Raw genomic sequence first — 21,574 nt, 5'->3', positions numbered from 1 at the left:
AAGATGATGCTAAGAGCCACGAACCGACAACAGCAGGAGACCCCCAGATCCAAGCCCCAAACCCAGAGGCTGGCCTCTACCTCCACAATCAGTGTTTCGTTTGTTGGTCCAACAGAGGTTAAGCTCTCGGGCTCATTATAGGGCCGCCGATAGTCGAAGGTGGTGCCTGAAAACTTGTATCGGCCGGGCCAGTCCACGGTCCAGTGTCCGTTCAGATAGTACTGCCTGAGGTCATTGCGCACAGAAATGTAGGAGGTAGATATGTTCACTTCATAGACACGAATGCTCCGGGCTCCAGAAGGTATCGTGACCACGTGGTAATATTCTAGATAAAGAAAAACCGAGAGAAACAGGATACTTCATTCAGTAATGCCAAGGCAAAGCCCCTGAGCAAGCTGGAGAATGCAGGCTTGAACCTGGGACGTCTGCTTTGCATTGAGTGTGCACCACATCTAAACAGTTTCTTCCCATCTCCTGGGAATAGAGTGCTTATAATTTACACTATTCAGAAAAACCACCTGAATTCAGGCAACCTACTGCCACCTCCAGTCTCCACCAAAGCCTTGAGTGGCCTAGGGCTACCTGCAGCAGGAGGGGCAGTGCAGAGCCTGGCAGAGCCTGGGCAGAGGCTTCCACTGTCGCCCAACCTCTTCCCACTGCGGAGCTCCAGATTAAACCGTGTGCTGGAAACCAGTGACTCCGAGGTACTCACGGTTGGTGTGGTGGTGCGCGGCGTGGAGGCCGCTGCGAGTCATGCAGTCTGAGTTATTTCCCTTGCACACCCCGCACAAGTCTTCCACAGCATCTGACCCCAGGATGTTGTCACACCCAACCCTCTTCAGGATCCACCAGGTCACGTGTCATTCATGCGAGAAAGAACAACACAAGCAATGATGTCATCACTTCACGCAAGAAATCTCTTCCCCACTACAACAGAAAGCTCCAGGAACACAGGTAGTTAACGAATATTTATTGGATACCCAATATGTGCCCGGTGAGGTTATAATTCTACTCTTCAGATCTGAGTGGGAAGCCTTTACATGTGAAGCGTCCCCTGTCCCCTGCAGTCCTCTATGCAATGCTATGTCCTGCGCCCTCAGCCAAACCCACAGGGCATCATGCTGGAGCCCCGGGGCGACTCAGACTGACGGAGAGCTTCGCAGAAGGACACGTGTGGTGTCACAGTGAGGGTCCACTGGGAGATGCCACTCTGCTTTTGGGATGCTGAGTACAACGTCCGAGAACTTACAGAGGCCACGTGGAAATTCTCCCTGGGAGCAAATTATGTGAGGGCATCTGTGTTCAGTGTCTTAGAATATCAAAGCTCTTTGTGATTTCTGGGATGCTTGCTTGTTTTACATTTCTCAACAAAGAGAACAGCCTCTACGTGTAACAGTCTCTAGGTTACACAGTATTAGGAATTAAATCTCTAGTCCACAGTCCCTTGTTCCAAATACCTGAGGCCAGATGCCTTCAGAACCAGGGATTTATGAATTTGAGAAAGACAGAGTCTGTCATGTAAAGGTGCATTTAGAGGTCCCAGCAAGACCTAAGGTGACAGCCGTCATGAAACATATTAGCGTTTCTGTGGCTAAAGCCACACACAGTTGCAGCACACGGTGTGAATCAGTCAATCAACAGTCTTGCGTCAGTTGAGGGCAGGTTATGCCGCCTAGCAAATGAAGCTCCCCCCAGAACGTGACAGTGTTTTGGATTCCAGAGTTACGAATGAGGGACTGTGACACCGGATCAGAACGAAAAATTATGAACTATTTGATGGATCAACTCCTAATGGGACGAGCCAGGGTGTGATAAAGCTGCACGAGCCCCTCCTGGAAGCAGCTGGTCTAATCTTCAGGCCCTTAGGTGACGACACTCAGGCTGTCTGCGGAGGACCCGCTGGGCCCCGGCACACAGCCCAGAGGAAAGGAGCGCTGTGGTCTACGGGCAATGTGTCTGACACTGCAGCACCTCCTCTTTGGTTAGGATGAAACTGCTCGCCACTCCCGCTGTGGCGGCCACAAGGTGGCCACTTGGTGTTCACTTAGCTGCCAGTCCTGCCAGGCCTGTCTGCCCCCTCCCCACCCACGGCGCGGCCTCAGGCTGTGGGTCTGGCAGACTTGCCACAAGGGCTGCCACGTGGCTGGGATCTCAGCTGCCCCTGCGTTCTGACCCTCCTCACGAATGCCAGGCAGCTGCGCCCAGGGCTCTGCTGCTCCCACACCCACAGCCTGTCCCACAGGGCAGAGTGGAAACCCCAGCTCTCCACCTAGGCCGCCAAGGCTTCAAGAGCCTCCCCTCTCCCCTACTCCCTGTGCACACCTGGCTCCTGTGGCCATCCCAGGATGCTGAGGACTGAACCCCCTGCTAGCCACCTGCGCTTGCGGCCCCACGCTGGCCCTGCTCAGCTGCACAGCTGGAAGCCAGCACGTGTCCCCAACCTACATCTGAGAAAGAGCCCACTCCCCCCACTCCTCGGGCTCTGTGCACACCTCTGTGGCGACGAAACTGGGTCGCCACGGTGCATTCTGCCCTCCCCCACTGGGCTGGGACTTGGAGGAAGGGGCTTCTCTTTTCCCTCTGTTCTTTCTATGTCCCTGCAGGAGGCCTGGCACAAAGCACACTGTCCAGAGACGTTTGTTGAATGAATGAACAATCGTTATTACCTCACACATCCCATCTATACAAACATTACGGCTATCCTCCGAGCATGGAGTCCCATCTTTGACTTTATTTGACAAAGAAAAGAAGAAATCAAATCCTTCTGCGATACAGTAGAGTTTGCATAAGTCCTGATCTTAAAAAGAAATACACACACAAACACAAATAAGAAAGATACTTAAGCTCTGAATTTTAGATAAACTTTCTTTTTCCCCATAAAACAACTCCCATACAATAATAAATTGCACAGACACTCTGTATGGTCGCCTCATTAGCCATGTATCTTCCCTTTAAATTTCTTCTTATTATTTGTCAATGCTTCTGTGCTCCAGCGTCCTGCACGAATTTGTCTTTCATACAGTGGTTGGCACATAGTAGGCATTCAATAGATATTTGTTGACTTAGCCACGATACTGATATTTTACTATTTTACTACCCTCTGGCAGAAATGTATAAGAGCCACTACCACTTTGTATAATTACACAAAATTCTTACCAATAAAATGTCATTAAAGAACTAAGATAGTCACCAAATTTCTGAAATACACAGAAATTTTAAACTGATAAAAAGAATGCTTTTTGGCTGACATTTCTACGGAGCAATACTTTATACCAATATAATGGACTGTCAAAAAATGCTGCAATACGGAGCAGGCTCCCTTCAGGCCTTCACGGTCCATCCCGAGACCTGAGGGCTCACGCAGTAACTTGAGCGTCTGCAGAGACCCTTTTTGTCCTTTGTTCCTTCTTGGTAAAGAAGGGACGGCTGAGGATGAAGATTCTGTCTGCCTCGGGCATTCCCAGAGGCCCGAGAGGCGTTTACAGCCGTGCTCCTCGGCACTCTAGATAAGAGACACAGCCACAGAAGTCTAAGAATCAAATTTAGCATGTGTGTCCACATACTTTGGTCTGTCTGAACCCCGCACTGCCAACTGTGTTATTTTTCAAACAGTAAAGTTAAAAAGGTGGGGCGTGCATCCCAAGGGCCGGGTTGGGGATTTACCTTCGACTTGCGTGTAAGGCTTCCACTTGTAGTGCCAGCCGCGGAAGCGCTTGCTGTTGTACTGGGCACACTGGGCGGCGCGGAAGTCCATGCTGCCCTGCGGGCACTGCTGGCTGGTGCAGAGCTTCAGCGTGCGAGAGGAGCCCTCGCAAAACTTCCCCCCATGCGACGGTCTGCAACGTGAAGGTCACGGTTAGCAGCCTGTGTGACAGCAGCCCCTTCCTTGAACTCAGGCTTCCGGAGGGAGGGGCCGGATGGTCTTACTGAGCGTGGGCAGCGAAGAAAAGTATTTCCTTTCCCACTGGCCCGTTGTTCGCGACACTGGGAGGACAGCCTAGGATCCGGGCAGAGGGCTCCTGTGTGTTTTCCCTCTACTGCGGGCCAGCTTCCCTCTAAAAGGGGTAGGGAAGCCCGTCCTGCTCCTCACAGCCCGGAAGGAGGAGACGCTACAGATGCTGGTTCTCCCAGATGGGACAACAGAGGGGACGCAACACCGAGATGGGACCCCAGCGACGTCCCTTTGCAGACCGTGGCTTCTTTCCATCACCGGCCTACTGGCGACAAGGCCAGGCCAGGAGGACGGAGCCTTTTGTTGGTTGGCTCTGACACATTCACACCTGGGGAGAGCACCTGACAGACAGGTAGAGCAGAGCTTGCCCTTCGACATGGCTACGTTAACTTGGGGTGGGGCTTAGTCCTCAGCAACCCCAGCAGCAACAGGATGATGTGGACGCCTCTGTCACGTGAGTGGCTGTGTCTGACATCCTCTCGTTCAATGAAAACAAAACAAAACAAAACAAGAAGTGCTTTTTGCATGAATGAATTGTTCTAATCGATTCTTATTAATTTGTGCTCTGTGTCTTTTTCTTATGATTTTTGTTCTTAAACTGGCCCTTTGTGTTGCAACCACATGTGGTTAAAATCCAATTCTGAATACAGCTGGTGGGCTCATCAGCTCTGCTGTGCTCACACTGTTACGAGCGTCTTACGGAGCAAGTGAACTGAGCAACAACTGCCCCAGCCAGCAACAACTGCCCAGTTTCTGCCAGGCTGAGGTGGGCAGACTCCGCAGTGCGGAGCCGAGGCCCAGGCAGCCCTCAGCCAGGCTCACAGCATCGGAGCTGCACCCTGGGGAGGGGGGCGGTGAGGCCCGCCTACCTGGGATTGGTGCAGAGGCGCTCTCTGTGGGACACCCCTCCTCCGCAGGTCCTGGAGCAAGGGGACCAAGGGGACCAGGGGGACCATTTGCCATGCGTGGGCTTGGGGCCTTCATCACCGTACTTCACACACTGTCCTCCGCGGCACCACTAGACATTTTAATAATGAAACAAAACAGAACAGAGCAGCTTCCATGAATCCTGGGTAAACAGGGAGCCATGCCCCCACTACCCTAATGCTGAGCAGTGGGGAGCTTTGTAAAACACACAGGCATTTGCATCCTTACCCCTGAGTGGCATCTAGTAAAATTACATTTCATGTCGCTCACCTTCTCCCCTCCACCCAAACCCAGCATCGTTCTATAAGCCCACCAATGGGGGACGATGAACAGAGAAATACTTCTCCAGTGCCTGAGCTCAGGACACGGCAGGCTGACCCAGGAGCCTTTGGTGTCATTGCTCATCCTCTGCCTCCATGAACTCTGACCTCCCAGGAAACAAGGCGTTTGTCACAGCTCATTGTCAGACGGAGGGAGCCCTGGTGACGCAGCATAGCTGGGGGCTCCGCTGGACTCAGCACCCTGTCACCCCTGGCCAGCCCTATCCTCCCGCCCATCCCGCCCCCCACCCCCGCTCGGTGATGACTGTTATCAGGCGTCACACAGCTTTCCAAGGCCCAGATGGTCCATGTGGAATCCCAGCTGTTTCCACGAGCACTGAGGATGTTGTCACTGCCCCTTCTCGAGAGAACAGCTCATCAGTTGTAATTTAGAGACATGGAGACATGGAGACATCACACAGCAATGCTCCCCACGCACTACAGGTCACTGCTCCACGGCTTTGCTCACCCCCTGCTGTGGTGTCAAGCTCAGGAAACCTGGTGCTCCAGGCCTTGCTGAGAGCGAGGTGGAAGATGCTGGCCGTTGGCCTGCTAAAGCCAGCAGAGCATGGCCTGTGACCGGGGAAAGGCGAGGTTGAGCCTTGCTGGCCCTTGCATGGGTAACTGCCATCTGTGGTTTTGTGCTCCCACTCGTTACATGGATCCTGTCATCACCGACTGCCTGATTCCTATGTCCATGAGTTCCAGGTATTTCATCAATTACACTACCACAACAAATGATCAAAGGATCTCCCTTCACAGGACCAAACAGACAATAAACACAATGTTCTGACACAGGTGCAGGAATGAGAAATACAGGTCTGAAAAACACCAGTGCTAGAGGAGGGAAGACAGGTGAGCAGGAAGACAAAGAACCCAGCGTGGCGTTGCAGGCGTTAGTGTCTTACCATGTCGTGCCCACACACAGTGCCCTCGGCAGCCGGCATGAATTTGGTCTCACATTTCCTGCCAATCTGATGGCACCACAGGGCCTTACAGATGTCCTAAAGAGGGGAAAAAAAAGGGAATCAGGACTGCACACAGACCGTACATCCATGATAAAGGAAAAAGCAACTGGTAAAAACTCAAAGTGGAGACAGGCATTGTGATGTAGTGAAGTGATCAAGCTCACACTTGAGATGCTGACATCCCACACAGGAGTACATGGGTTCAAGTCCCACCTCCAGTTCCAAACCAACTTCCTGCTGATGCATACCCTGGGAGAAAGTGAGTGATGTCTCAAGTACCTGGGTCCCTGTCACCCACATGGGAAACTGGCTTTATCCAGGCCCAGGCTGGCTGTTGTGGACATTTGGGAAGTGAACCAGTGGGTCTCTTTCTCTCTCTCTCTCTCTCTCTCTCTCTCTCTATATATATATATATATATATATATATATATATATACACACATATATGTATGTATATATATAATTTTTATATAGTTCTCTCTCTCCCTGCCTTTCAAAGAAATAAATAATAACACCCCGCATCCCTAAGATGTATCTAATTAAAAGCGAATCTCTGCTTAGCACAGATGCATATGATGATGAAGAAGAAGATACTGTTTCACATTGCTTCCTCTTAATGCCTTCCCTGAGACCTTACTTATTTGTATTCATTGATCACAAATCTAACAAAATTACATTTTACAAATTAAGAAGTAAACTATGCTTAATCCAAACACTTTAGAGAACTTCAGCTTGACAGAATACCAGGATATAAATATGACTCCCTTCAAACAAGAGTGGGTGGGCCCAGGCTCAGTGTCTGGCACTGATATAGTGGGTCAGAATCAGAGGCTAGAGGAGACAAGGAGCAGGTGTACCTGCACTGCAGTGAGCACTCAGAGAGGTTTCCTGGGTGGATGGGACGTAGCTGACTCGGCAGAGGTGGTGTGCAGACATAAAGGAATGAGTGAATGAATGAGTGAGAAACATGAAACTGTGCCTGTGGTTGGGTCACCTGGGAGATAGCCAGAGTGTTCCAGGAGAGAGTCTGGGCTTCCAAGAGAGACAGGCCAATCCTCTGCACAGGGCTGGGGGCAGGACAGATCTGGGCAGGCAGGATCCCTGTGTTCTCACTGCGCAAGTGCGGATGGCACCACCAGTCCTGTGCCAGGGTTAAATGAAGTGGTAGTAGGCAAAGTGCCTAACTCAGAGCTTGGCACTTAACTGGCACTGAACCACTGCACGCTTCTTGTCCTACTCCCAGGGTTTAAGGAGAGTCCAGCCTCATTGCAGACCAACGTCTGCATTCGTGATCCCATCATCCCTCCATTCTGTGGTTGCTCTTGGAGAACTAGGGTGTTAGTTTTCAGGGCTGTTTCTGACACTTTCCAGACAACATATGCATGGTAAATGATATTCTAACATGCTGCTGTTTTTATGTATTTGAAAAGCAGAGAGACAGACAGGTAGGTCTCTTATCAACTGGTTCAGACAGCAGGGGCTGATCCAGGCCGGAGCCAGAAGCTAGGAATTCAGTTTGTGTCTCCCCTGTGGGAGGCAGCGACGCACACACTCGAGCCATCCCCTGCTGCCCCTCATGGCACACGAGCAGGCAGCTGGAATCCGGATCAGAGGCTGGGACTTGACCATGGGCCCTTCGATATGGGGTGTGGGTGTCTCAGGCTCCACCCAAACCTGACGCCAAACGCTGGGCCCTCTGCTGATAAACGTACTCATCATCACTCCCTGGCACAGGGCTCGACGCCTCCGTGCCTTTCAGGAAGTGTTTTCTGAATAAGTTGAACATGTGCAAATTTGTTCCTGTGGAAAACAGCGATGGGATGAGCAGGATGAGTTCTCATGTATTATGAAATTAATAGCCACTAGGAAACTGTGATCATAGAAAAGTCTAAGATGACTTAAGAGGACCACCTTATGATAGGAAAATGACTCGATTCAGGCTACCGTCCAGAGCAATTTCAGAATCTTCTACACCAGGTTTGGGGAACGTTTGCAGGATTAAAATAATTCAAAGCGACGCTTTCAATTTTTCCAAGTACAAAGCTCCTGGAAATACGGGATGCTGTTGCTAGCTCACCACTGCAGCATGGAACTCACTAGCTCGGCCTGTGCCCTGGTCCGTGCCGTTTGTGTAAGGCAGCCTCCTCCTGCGCCCTGCTCATTCTGCAGTCCAGGCCTCCAGGTGGGCGTAAAGCACAGAGTTAGAAGAACCCTGAACTGCCATATCGGAGACCTTGGTGCTCAATCCTGGACATGCAAAAACTCTGGTGCCTAAAAGAGTTAGATGATAAATGCAAGCTAAATCACAACAGAACAATTCAAGTCCAATTGGCCTGCTCACTTTGATCATACCCTGACTTCACTAACTCCTGGAATACCGAACAATGGCTGTATTAAAGCATTCCTGTTGGATGTCATTATATCCTTATTGAAACTTCAGAGTCCTCTTGGAACAAAGATCCTATTAAATCATGGTTCTGGAGTGCAGGGTTGGGATTGCAGACCTTGTCGGGTGTGGGGGACAGCTCCCAATTTAGTAAAGTGCCCAGGGTAGTGAGATGATCAAATTTCACAGTAATTCTGGCCGTTGATACTGCGGACTGAAGAGTCAGGTCACCAAGCAGACGAGGCGCTTGGTAAAGACGATGTATTTGCAATAACTAATGTCACACTTGGGCAGAGAAGACTCAGGGCCCGGGCAGACAGTTCAGCCATGCTTTGATCTGCGCAGTCAGGGGCTGCCATGGCTTCGACGCTGTCACCTGCTGCTCCACCACACAGCTGAAGAGCTCTGCTCACTAAGGCCAAGTTCAGGAGCACAGACTTGGTTACGTTTCCATTGCCTCACAATGCCTGCAAGGACACCAGCATTTCAAGTGGCGGCTCGCACTCTCCCTGAGCGTGCCGGTATCATGACTGGGACGGCACTAGGTACGTGGCTCTCCAGAAACACAGACGAAGACTGCAGCTACAGATGCTGCAGTGCCGGGGTATGAATGCCTCACAATCACTCATTTTTCAAGCAACAGGAAGCTTTTATCAGTAATAAAAAGGAAAATAATGGAACTAATAGAAATTAAATAGCAAAGTGGTAAATTAAAATCTGTAATATCAACAATTAAATATGATGGCTTAAACAATCTGGGTGAAAGTTCACAGTTGTTCAACTGGACAGGAAAGCAAAACCAAATAAAAGGAACTTTACAACAAAACACAATAAATTGAACAGTTACAAGTTAAATTTCAAACAAAGATAGAAATAAGTTTACAAATTGGAAATAAAAAATGGATGAAGATATCATACAAAAAGCATTCTTGGGCCGGCGCCGTGGCTCAACAGGCTAATCCTCCGCCTTGCGGCGCCGGCACACCGGGTTCTAGTCCCGGTCGGGGCACCGATCCTGTCCCGGTTGCCCCTCTTCCAGGCCAGCTCTCTGCTGTGGCCAGGGAGTGCAGTGGAGGATGGCCCAAGTGTTTGGGCTCTGCACCCCAGGGGAGACCAGGATAAGCACCTGGCTCCTGCCATCGGAACAGCGCGGTGCGCCGGCCGCAGCGCGCTACCGCGGCGGCCATTGGAGGGTGAACCAACGGCAAAAGGAAGACCTTTCTCTCTGTCTCTCTCTCTCACTGTCCACTCTGCCTGTCAAAAATTAAAAAAAAAAAAAAAGCATTCTTAAATCAGCTGATATAGTTATATTAATATCAGAAAAAAGAATTTAAGAAAAATGACAGAGTCAGGAAGATTTAAGATGCACTTAATAATGAGCCTTCAAAATCAACAATGGAAACACTAACAGAAGCAGAGGGAGAAGCAGACACAAGCGAGTCTGGAGATATTCACCCTTATCTCCATGAAATCAGTGGAACAGGCAGCAAATGTCAAGGACAAAACAGAAGACACAAGTGATATTATCAAATCAAAAATAAAGATTCTTAAACACAGTGCCCAACCACTGCAGAATTGACATTCATTTCATGTGTGAATGTTTACCAAGCTAGACCATATGCCAGGCCATGAAGTAGGAAGGTATTTCAAAAAGTTAACATAAAATGGAATTAAATTAAAAAGTTTATCTCCGTGTAAAAACATTGAAATCCACACATAGCTTTTTTGTAGCATACAGTTTTGGTGAACTTTTTGAAGACTGCTCACATGTCTCAGAACATTTCAAAAGCCTACACAGACTATAATCTCTGAACAAGCTTGAAACATACTAGAAATCAAAATTAAACTATCTAAATATCAAAATTCACTAATTGTTTTGTTTAAATAACACATGAATTAAAGAAGAAATCACCAGTTACTTTGGAAATTATTTCATAATTGACAATATTAAAAACTTAGTGGCCGGCGCCGTGGCTTAACAGGCTAATCCTCCACCTTGCAGCGCCGGCACACCGGGTTCTAGTCCCGGTCGGGACACCGGATTCTATCATGGTTGCCCCTCTTCCAGGCCAGCTCTCTGCTATGGCCCGGGAAGGCAGTGGAGGATGGCCCAAGTGCTTGGGCCCTGCACCCGCATGGGAGACCAGGAGAAGCACCTGGCTCCTGGCTTCGGATCAGCGAGATGCGCCGGCCGCAGCGGCCATTGGAGGATGAACCAACAGAAAAGGAAGACCTTTCTCTCTGTCTCTCTCTCTCACTATCCACTCTGCCTGTCAAAAAACAAAACAAAACAAAACAAAACAAAACAAAACAACTTAGCATGTAAAAATTTTCAGGCTACAGCTAATATAATATTTAGAAAGAAGTTAACAGCTTTGAGTATAGTTTAGTTGTATTAGGAAAAGAAGGGAGATTTCAGATAAGTGACCCATGTTTTTTTCCTTATAAAGCAATAAAAAGAAAGGTGCAGTAAGTGTTGAAGCATAATAAAGAAAAAAAATAAAATTCAATGATAGAAAAGAATTTTAAAAAATAGCACTAACACTACCAAACATTGATGTTTTTAAAAGGCTTAATTAATCTGGTAAACTCCTAGCTGGATTGATCAAGGAAGAAAAAAAAAAACACAAATTGCCAATATTAGAAATAAGGGGAGATATTCAAAAATTGATCATAGGATTACTTAGAAGTAATCAGAAGCAAATGCATGAGCTAATGAAATCCCTATGTAACATGAAAGAAAATTTCTACCATGAAATTGAGATCTTAAAGATAAATCAAAATGAAATCTTGTAAATGAAGAATTAAATATTACAAATAAAATACAGTGGAGAGCCTTAACAACAGAGTTGGTGAAGCACAAGAAAGAATATCTGACTTAGAAGACAAAGCACAGAAAATTATACAGCCAGACCAAACACAAGAAGAAGAAATTAGAAAACTGAAAAACACTGTTGGGAATCTACAGGATACCATTAAACGACCCAAAATTCAGGCTCTAGGAGGTCCTGAGGGGCTAGAAAGAGAGACAGGATTAGAAGGCCTCTTTAGTGAAATAATAACAGAAAATTTCCCCAATTTGGAGAAAGAAAGGGGCATCCGAGCACAGGAAGCACAGAGAACTCCTAACAGACACGACCAGAAAAGATCTTCACCACGACACACTGCAGCCAAACTCCACAGTAACACAGAAAGATTCTAAAATGTGCATGAGAGAAAAGCCAGATTACTTTCAGAGCATCTCCAATTAGACTCACAGTGGATTTCTCATCAGAAACGCTACAGGGTAGGAAAGAATGGAGAGATATAGTCCAAAACTTAAGCGAAAAAACTGTCAACCCAGAATGCTATATACTTCAAAGCTCCCATTTATGAATGGAGGTGGAATAAAGACCTTCCATGACAAACAGAAACTGAAAGAATTTGTCACCACCTGTCCAGCCCTGCAGAAGATGCTTAAGGATGTGCTGCACACAGAAACACAGAAACACGGTCATCACTATGGAAGAAGGTAAAGGAAGAAAAGCTCCCAGTAGAAGTACAAAGGAAATCCAAAGTAAGAAACAGGAATATTTATGGGCAATGTTGTTACTTATCAATAGTCACCTTGAATATAAATGGCCTTAACACTCCACTTAAAAGACACAGACTGGCTGAATGGATTGAAAAACAAAACCCATCTATTTGCTGCCTACAAGAAACACATCTCACCAACAAAGATGCATGCAGATGGAAAGTGAAAGGATGGAAAATGATATTCCATGCCAACAGAAACCAAAAAAGAGCCAGTGTAGCCATACTAATATCAGACAAAAAAGACTTAACACAAAAACTGTTAAAAGAGATAAAGAAGGTCATTATGGGGTGGTGCCATGGCTCACTTGGTTAATCCTCTGCCTGTGGTGCCGGCATCCCATATGGGTGCTGGGTTCTAGTCCTGGCTGCTCCTCTTCCGATCCAGTTCTCTGCTGTGGCCTGGGAGGCCAGTGGAGGATGGCCCAAGTGCTTTGGTCTCTGCACCCACACGGGAGACCAGGAAGAGGCACCTGGCTCTTGGCTTTAGATCAGTGCAGTGCTGGCCATGATGGCCATTTGGAGGGTGAACCAACGGAAGGAAGACCTTTCACTCTGTCTTTCTCTCTCACTAACTCTATCTGTCAAATAATAATAATAATAACAATAATAATAATAAAAAAAGTCATTATGTAATGATTAAGGGAGCAATTCAACAGGAAGAGGTGACTATTATAAATGTATATGCACCTAATTACAGGGCACCTGTCTATTTAAAACAAATGTTAAGGGATCTAAAAAGAGACATAGAATCAAATACAATAGTAATGGGGGATTTCAATACATCACTTTCAGCAATGGACAGATCAACCAGATGGAAAATCAGGAAGGAAACAGCAGAGTTAATCTACAGTACAGACCAAATGGACCTAACAGATATCTATAGAACTTTTCATTCTACAGTCGCAGAACACACATTCTTCTCACCTGTGCATGGAATCTTCTCTAGGATTGACCACATGCTAGGCCATAAAACAAGTTTCAGCAAATTAAAAACAAATCAAAATCATACCATGCATCTTCTTGGACCACAGTGCAATGAAGTTGCAACTCAGGAATCCCTAGAGCATATGCAAACACATGGAGACTGAACAACGTGCTCCTGAATGATCAGTGGGTTATAGAAGAATCAAAAGAGAAATCAAAAATTTGTTGAAAACAAATGAAGATGACAACACAACATATCAAAACTTATGGGATACAGCAAAAGCAGTGTTACGAAGAAAGTTTATAGCAGCTGGTGACTACATCAAGAAATTGGAAAGACACCAAATAAATAAGATATCAATGCATCTCAAGGATCTGGAAAAACTACAGCAAACCAAACCCAAACTAGTAAGAGAAAAGAAATAATTAAAATTAGAGAAGAAGTGAGCAAAACAGAAACCAAAAACACTATACAAAAGATCAGCAAAATGAAGAGCTGTTTTTTGAAAAAAAAAAAAAAAAAATTGACACACTATTGTCCCAACTAACCAAAAAAAGGAGAAGACCCAAATCAATAACATTAGAGATAAAAAAGGAAATGTAACAACAGATACCATGGAAATAAAAAGAATAATAAGAAATTACTATAAAGTAACTTGTATGCCAACAAACTGGGAAACCTAGAAGAAATGGATAGATTCCTAGATACATACAACCACGAAGACAGAAAAAACCTAAACAGACCCACTACCAAGATGGAAATTGAATCAGTAATAAAGACCCTCCTGACAAAGAAATGCCCAGGATCAGATGGCTTCACTGCTGAATTCTACCAGATGCTTAAAGAATTAACTCCAATTCTTTTCAAACTATTCAAAACAATTGAAAGGGAGGGAATCCTCCCAGATTCTATGAAGCCAGATTACCTTAATTCCTAAACCTGAAAAAGATACAACAGAGAAAGAGAACTACAAACCAATTTCCCTGATGAACATAGATGCAAAAGTCCTCAGCAAAATTTGGGTCAATCGAATCCAACAACACATCAGAAAGATCATTCACCCGGATCAAGTGGCATTTATCCTTGGTATGTAAGGATGGTTCAACATTCACAAATGTATCACATTAACAAATTGAAGAACAAAAACCATATGATTATCTCAATAGACGTAGAGAAAGAATTTGATAGAATACAACACCCTTTTTTGATGAAAACTCTAAGCAAACTGGGTATAGAAGGAACATTGCTCAACACAATCAAGGCAATTTATGACAAACTCATGACCAGCTTCCTATTGAATGGGGAAAAGGTGGAAGCATGCCCACTGAGATCTGGAACCAGACAAGGATGCCCACTCTCGCCATTGCTATTCAAGATAGTCCTGGAAGTTTTAGCCAGGGCCATTAGACAAAAAATAAAAATAAAAAAAAATAAAAATTAAAGGGATTCAAATTGGGAATGAAGTCAAACTATCCCTATTTGCAGATGACAAATATAAATATAGGGGATCCAAAACACTCCACCAAGAGATTATTGAAACTCATAGAAGAGTTTGTTAAAGTAGCAGGATATAAAATCAGCACACAAAAATCTACCACCTTTGTATACATAGACAATGCCATGGCTGAAAGACCTTCTAAGATCAATCCCATTCACAATAGCTACAAAAAATTTCAAATACCTTGGAATAAATTTAACCAAGGATGTCAAAGATCTCTACAATGATCATTACAAAACATTCAAGAAATAAATAGAAGGTACAAAAAGCTGGAAAAATATTCCATGTTCATGGATTGGAAGAATCAATATCATCAAAATGTCCATTCTTCTAAAAGCAATCTACAGATTCAATATGATACCAATCCAAATACCAAAGACATTCTTCTCAGATCTAGAAAAAATGATGCTGAAAGTCATATAGAAACACAGGAGACCTCGAATAACTAAAGCAATCTTATATAACAAAAACAAAGTTGTAGGCATCACAATACCAGATTTCAAGACATACTACAAGGCAGTTACAATCAAAACAGCCTGGTGCTGGTACAAAAAACAGATGGATAGACCACTGGAACAGAATAGAAATGCCAGATATCAATCCAAGCATCTACAACCAACTTATATTTGACCAAGGGGTTAAAACCAATCCATGGAGCAAAGACAGTCTCTTCAACAAATGATTCTGGGAAAACTATCTCTGTTTGAAGCAGGACCCATATCTTACACCTTACACAAAAATCCATTCAAAATGTATTAAAGACCTAAACCTAGGACCTGATACCATCAAATTACTAGAGAATACTGGGGAAACCCTGCAAGACATTGACAAAGGCAAAGAGTTCTTAGAAAAGACCCCAGAGGCCCAGGCAGTCAAAAAAAAAAATCAACAGGTGGGATTACATCATATTGAGAAGCTTCTGTTCTGTAAAAGAAACACTCAGGAAAGTGAAGAGGCAACTGACAGAATGGGAAAAATTATTTGCAAACAATTCAACTGGTAAAGGATTAATAACCAGAATATATAAAGAGATCAATAAACTACACAAGAACAAAGCAAACAACCCAGTTAAGAAATGGGCCAAGGACTTAAACAGACATTTTTCAAAAGAGGAAATCCAAATGGCCAACAGACACATGAAAAAATGCTCAAAATCACTAGCCATCTGGGAAATGCAAATCAAACCAAAATGAGGTTTCACCTCACCCCAGTTAGAATGGCTTTCATACAGAAACCAATAAACAACAAATGCTGGCGAGGATGTGGGGAAAAAGGTACCCTAATCCACTGTTGGTTGGAATGTAAACTGGTAAATGACTATGGAAATCAGTTTAGAGATATATCAGATATCTGAATATAGACCTACCATTTGACCCAGCCATCCCACTCATGGGAATTTACCCAAGGGAAATGAAATCAGCAAATAAAAGAGTTATCTGCACCTCCATGTTTATTGCAGCTCAATTTACAATAGCTAAGAGATGGAATCAACCTAAATGCCCATCAACTGAAGACTGGATATAGAAATTATGGGATATGTACTCTATGGAATACTACACAACAGTAAAAACAAAAACAAAAACAAAAAAGAAATCCAGTCATTTGCTACAAAATGGATGCATCCAGAAAACGTCATACTTATTGAAATAAGCCAGTCCCAAAGGGATGAATACTATATGTTCTCCTTGATCTGAGGTAATAGAGCGCCTAAAAGGAAATCTGTAGAAGTGAAATTGACACTTTTAGAAGCAATGACTTGAACAACTCTTGACTGTTGAGGAACAGTTTTTTTTTTTTTTTTGTATTAATGGAGAATGGGAGTGGGAATGGGAGAGGGAGGAGGTGGTGGGGTGGGAGTGAGAGCAGGAGGGCAGCTATGAATCACTATATTTCTAAAGTTGTACTTATGAAATTTGTACTCATTAAAGAAATGGTTTCTTTGGGGAAGAATAAATCTAGGATATACATTTCTTTGAAAAAACAACAAACTTCCTGCAGACAGCAGCCATTTGTGAATGCTAACAAACATTTCATGCAGATACAATCCCAATGGTCTGTCACCTCTTCAAAAAGGCACAGGGGCCAGTGCTGTGGTGTAGCATTAAAGCCACTGCCTGCAGTGCCAGCATCCCATATGGGCACTGGTTTGAGTCCTGGCTGCTCCACATTTGAACCGCTCTCTGCTGTGGCCTGGGAGATCAGTAGAAGATGGCCCAAGTCCTTGGGCCCCTGCACCCATGTGGGAGACCTGTTAGAAGCTCCTTGGTTCCTGGCTTTGGATGGGTGCAGCTCCGGCTGTTGTAGTCAACTGGGGAGTGAACCAGCAGATGGAAGACCTTTTTCCCTCTCTCCCTCTCTCTTTGCCTCTCCTCTCTCTGTGTAACTCTGACTTTCAAACAAATAAATAAAGCTTAAAAAAAAAAAGAACAAAAAGGCAAAACAGCAGAGAACATTCATGAGGTCAACAGAATGCTGATAGCAAGTCTTGAAAAGAAATTACAAGAGAACAAGATTTCTAAATAATTATGACTCAAGAACACAGACGCTCACATCCAGAACAAATATTTATACATCAAATGAGCAAAATACGAAAATAAGAAAGAGTTCATGGCCCAGTGGAGTTATCCCAGAATACAGGCTTAACATACAAAAACCAATGAAAAACAAGATAAAAGCCAATCAACATGGTTCATCACACTGACATAATAAAAGAGAAAACAATAAAACTATATCCAAAAAATTGACAAAAGTCAACAGTGTTTTGCCACAAAATACTTCAGAAAACTAGTATTAGAAAGGAACTTCCTAAGTTTGGCAAAGGGTATCTGTGTAAACCAAGAGCTACTATCAAACTTAATCGTGAAATACTATACACTTCACCTCTAATACACGAAACCAGGTAATCATGGAGTTCAAGACGAGGCAAAGTGGCCCTAGGATGACAGGAATGCTGAAATGGTGGCTTCTGTCTGTGGTGGGCAAGCGCTGGCATGGAAGTGGGTGCTTCCTGGCTTTATGGAAGGAGCCATGTCCTGATTAGGATGCTGGAAACACAGGGAATACATCTGCTAAAATGTAAATTGTACCCTTAAAGTGAATGCCCCTCACTGCATGTAGGTACGTCCTCAAGGTCAGCGAGACTTTCTGCCCTTAACTCACTATTTTGTCTGTATTTCCCAAGTGGCATTAGCTGATCATGAACAACACAGGCATGGCCACAAGCAAAATAATGGGGAAGCCAGAAACACTATCCGGAAGTTCCCATCAGGGAAAGAAAACTTTACTTTTGTGCCCCTTTTCCTTCACAATCACATCTCTCTCTCTCTCTCTCTCTCTCTCTCTCTCGCTCTCTCAGTTGATTCACCTCGTCTGCCCGTGCAAAGGTGACATTGTGACTATAGCAGATGGGCACTGATTTATGGCTCTTGTTCCAAGCTGAGATTACCCACTGAGGAGATGAGAGGCCAGCTGTGGCACACAGCTGTAACTGATCTTTGGGAGAGCTTTCCATTAATTTGGAAGAAAGAAGATTATCAGGTTAGACTGAAGCTGGGAGAATTCTCAGGGCTTTCAGAAATGGTCTAGTATATACCCCATAGCATAGAGGGTCTATTTTCCTCTTGATTTCATGATAAGCTAGAATCAAAGAAACCTCAAAAATAGTTACTTTCATTTAATTTATGTGCAGCTTTTCTTGTGGTTCAGCAGAGCAAGTTCCTAAATCTTGATTTGCCTCGTCTAGCAAGAGCATATTTCTCTGTGTTATATGAGGAATTTATGTAGGAAATCTCTTGGGTGATGTCCCTGGGGTTGATGGAGTAGATATCGCCTTCTATGAGAGACTATAAATACTTTATTTGGGGAATTTAATATTCAGAAGCCCTAGACAGGCTGCTGCTTTATAATAAATTACACCAGGAGGACAGAGAGAGCACATTGTTTTACTAATACTATTTGGGAAAAAAATGTACAGTATTAATTTGCCAACTAATACTGACTTAAGCTGAGCTCCCACATGATAAATCAGAAAGAAAGATCTGACCTCACAGGCCAAGTCAGTTCGCAAATGGAAACTGATATCCACAACAGCACCACTATCATCTTCTCTGCACACAGTGAAACATGTGTTTCCTGTTATATATGACCGGCTCCAACATACAGGATCTGACATTTGGTAGGTACCCAATAAATGCAGAATACATCAATGTCGGTTACACTAAATAAAACAATTTTATGAATCATGTTGCACTGAGCATTTGCCAATAATCACTTGCCTTTTTAAAATCCAGCATGCAGAGCTTGGCTTTCTCTCCGAACTGCCACTTGCACTGCGTGTTTGCATCGTATAACTCCCCCGGCAGCTTCTCAGGGTACTTGTATTCCTTCACGGGCTTTGGCTGGTCAGCAAGACACACAGCTTGAGCCGTGCTGAAACACAGGAGTTTGGGCGACCAGGATGTACACTTAATTATGCCTTTTCATTCATGCAACTTCACATGCACAGAGAGAAGGGAGATTTTCTCCTGAGGTCCAATGCGACAGGTATCTTAATTACATTTAAATACAGGGGTCGCGTTTTCTGGAATTGTCCATTTTATATTTCACTTTTTCCAGGAACACAATTTGCTCTTCATTAGATTCCTCAAACTTATCATGGGGAAAAGTGAAACTGAACAATTATAACCAGATGTTCAATGTGAGAAACCCTTATTCCACAGCCTTTTTTGTCCACTTCTTGCCAGAAACAATCAAAAGATGGAAATGTGCAGTGTAAAGTCAAAATAAAATCAGCCCATCTCAAACACTGGGATTTCCTTCCTCCCACCCTCATTCCCTCCCTTTCACCTTCCCTTCTACGCCCTCTCCTTCTTCCCCTTTAGTTTTTGCTAGCCTGGGGGACATCTGTACAGTACCCTACACCTTCTAGGAGTTCTTCATGCAACACTGGTTTTCCACCAGCAATGGTCCATGCTTGGGCTAATTTCTGCCTAGATCACCACAAAGAAGGAAACTACCTGTGCTCAAGCTTCCTAGTAGATGGGTAGGCACCAACTGAGGATTTACTTCTCATGATGTTCTCTGCGATAATTTAAGCATTTGGAAAGGAGTATTTTTAAATGTTTGGGTTTATAAATTGTAACTAAACCCTTCCTATAGATTTCAGTAGGGTCCCCCAAACTTCTGAAAACAAAAACCATAATCACAATAAATTGAGCAATGGTTAATCCTCCACACTTCACTTTGAATGGAGTTTCTCCTTGGGGAAGAGCTTGGCTGCTGTTTCCAGGACCCCAGCTCCAGATCCTACTGCGCTGGAGCTCAGGGTTGTGCAGGAAGCAAACAGAACCCTGACGGGCTCCCTGTGAACTCTGCTGACTTTGGGGAAGAAGTACCCATTCTAGGTCTCTTCCAGCAGACAAAGTCGAGGGCTGCTTCCTAATTCATTCCACGAGGCCAGCATTATCCTGGCACCAAAACCAAGGACACTCTAAGAAAATGCCAGACCAGTGTCTCTCCGAAACGCAGTGGCAGAACTCTTCCATGAAGTATTTGCAAACGGAATCCAACTACACACAGAAAGTCTTACACACCACAGCCAAGAGAGACTAATCCCAGAGTATGCAAGGCTGCTCCAACGTTCAAAAATGAACTAATCAATTTACAACAACCAGCTAGAGAAGCAAAATCACATGGTCACATCAAAAGATGCGGAAAAATATTTAACAAAATCCAACAGTTATTTGATAAAAACTCCCATAGGAAGGGAAGGAACCCCTTCAACTTGATAAAGAACATCTGCAAAAACCCACAGCTGATCTCATACGTAAAGGGAAGAACCCAGAAAGCTTCCACAGAGATCACAAACAAGGCAAGGCCACCTCCTCTTACCACTTCTTTTCAATTCTGTGCTGGCAGGCTTAGATGGTCTAACAACCCGAGCGAGGGAAATAAAATGTACACACTAAGAAGAAATAAAACTGTGTCTGCAGGTGACATGATTGTGATTGTGTATGTAGAATGTTCAAAACAAAACAGAAAGAAACTCCTAGAACTAATAAATAATTAGAGCATGGTTTCAGGACGAAAGGTTACCATGCAAATGCCAATGATTTTTTTATAAACCAGCAATGAACTAGTGGAATTTATTTAAAAATCTCACAAAAATCATTCATATTAGCACCCAGAAAAAGAGACACTTTTAGGTCTAAATATAGTAAAATACATACAAAAGTTGGAGGAAAACTATAAAAATTTGAAGGACATAAAATAAAAACTAAATAAATGAAGAGATAGCCCACATTCAAAGACAGGAAGACTCAGTGTTGTCAAAAAGCCATTTTTTCCCATCCTGATCCACAGCTTTAAGGCAATGTCCATCAAAATTGAAGCAAGCTATTTTTTGAATGTAGGCAAACTGACTCTAAAGTTTATATGGAAAACAAAAGATACAGAATAATCAAGGACGTATTGAAGAAAGACAGCACAGGTATAAGGCTGATGCCACTCAACTTTAAGATTAAGTGTAAAGCTCAGTGATCAAGACAGGATAAACTAGCCAAAGAACGGAGAAACAGACCAACAGAACAGATTTAAGAGCCCCAAACAGGCCTGCAAACACAGTCAGCTAATCTCTGACAAAGGTACAGAGGCGAGAGCATGCATAAATGAAAGTTCTTCCAACCAATAATGCCGGAATAACTGAACATCGATATGCGAAAGAACATGAATGCTGACACAGACTTTATAACATTAAAAATTAACTCAAAAGGAATCATATGTAAAATGTGAAACTATACAACTTCTAGAAAATAACATAGGAAAAAATCTCAATGACCACCGGTATGGCAATGACTTTTTAGACAAAACATTAAAGGCACTATCAATTAAAGAAGTAATTGATGAGCTGAACTTCCTTAAAATTAAAATCTTCCACTCTGTGAAATACATCATTAAGAAAATGAATAGAAAAGCTGCAGACTGAGGGACAATCTTTGTAAAAAGACACAGCTGACAAAGGAATA

The 21,574-nt window shown here is 44.1% G+C and overlaps 1 protein-coding gene across 1 annotated transcript in view; it reads right to left on the bottom strand.

Annotated features, from left to right (window-relative positions):
• ADAMTS16 (ADAM metallopeptidase with thrombospondin type 1 motif 16) overlaps nt 1–21,574 on the bottom strand; it is a 129,998-nt gene that overhangs the window by 46,638 nt on the left and 61,786 nt on the right. Inside the window, exons 10-16 of the mRNA XM_062211818.1 lie at nt 18,827–18,980; nt 6,108–6,203; nt 4,822–4,970; nt 3,664–3,836; nt 2,667–2,797; nt 713–836; nt 81–325 (exon numbers count right to left, since the gene is read on the bottom strand). Of these exons, the coding sequence (XP_062067802.1) occupies nt 81–325; nt 713–836; nt 2,667–2,797; nt 3,664–3,836; nt 4,822–4,970; nt 6,108–6,203; nt 18,827–18,980 (1,072 nt within the window). The remainder of the gene's footprint in view (nt 1–80; nt 326–712; nt 837–2,666; nt 2,798–3,663; nt 3,837–4,821; nt 4,971–6,107; nt 6,204–18,826; nt 18,981–21,574) is intronic.

Source organism: Lepus europaeus, chromosome 15 (genome assembly GCF_033115175.1).
Source record: "Lepus europaeus isolate LE1 chromosome 15, mLepTim1.pri, whole genome shotgun sequence".
NCBI classification, from domain to species: Eukaryota; Metazoa; Chordata; class Mammalia; order Lagomorpha; family Leporidae; genus Lepus; species Lepus europaeus.
Note: the sequence above shows the minus strand (reverse complement) of the source record. Positions and strands in the feature narration are given on the sequence as shown.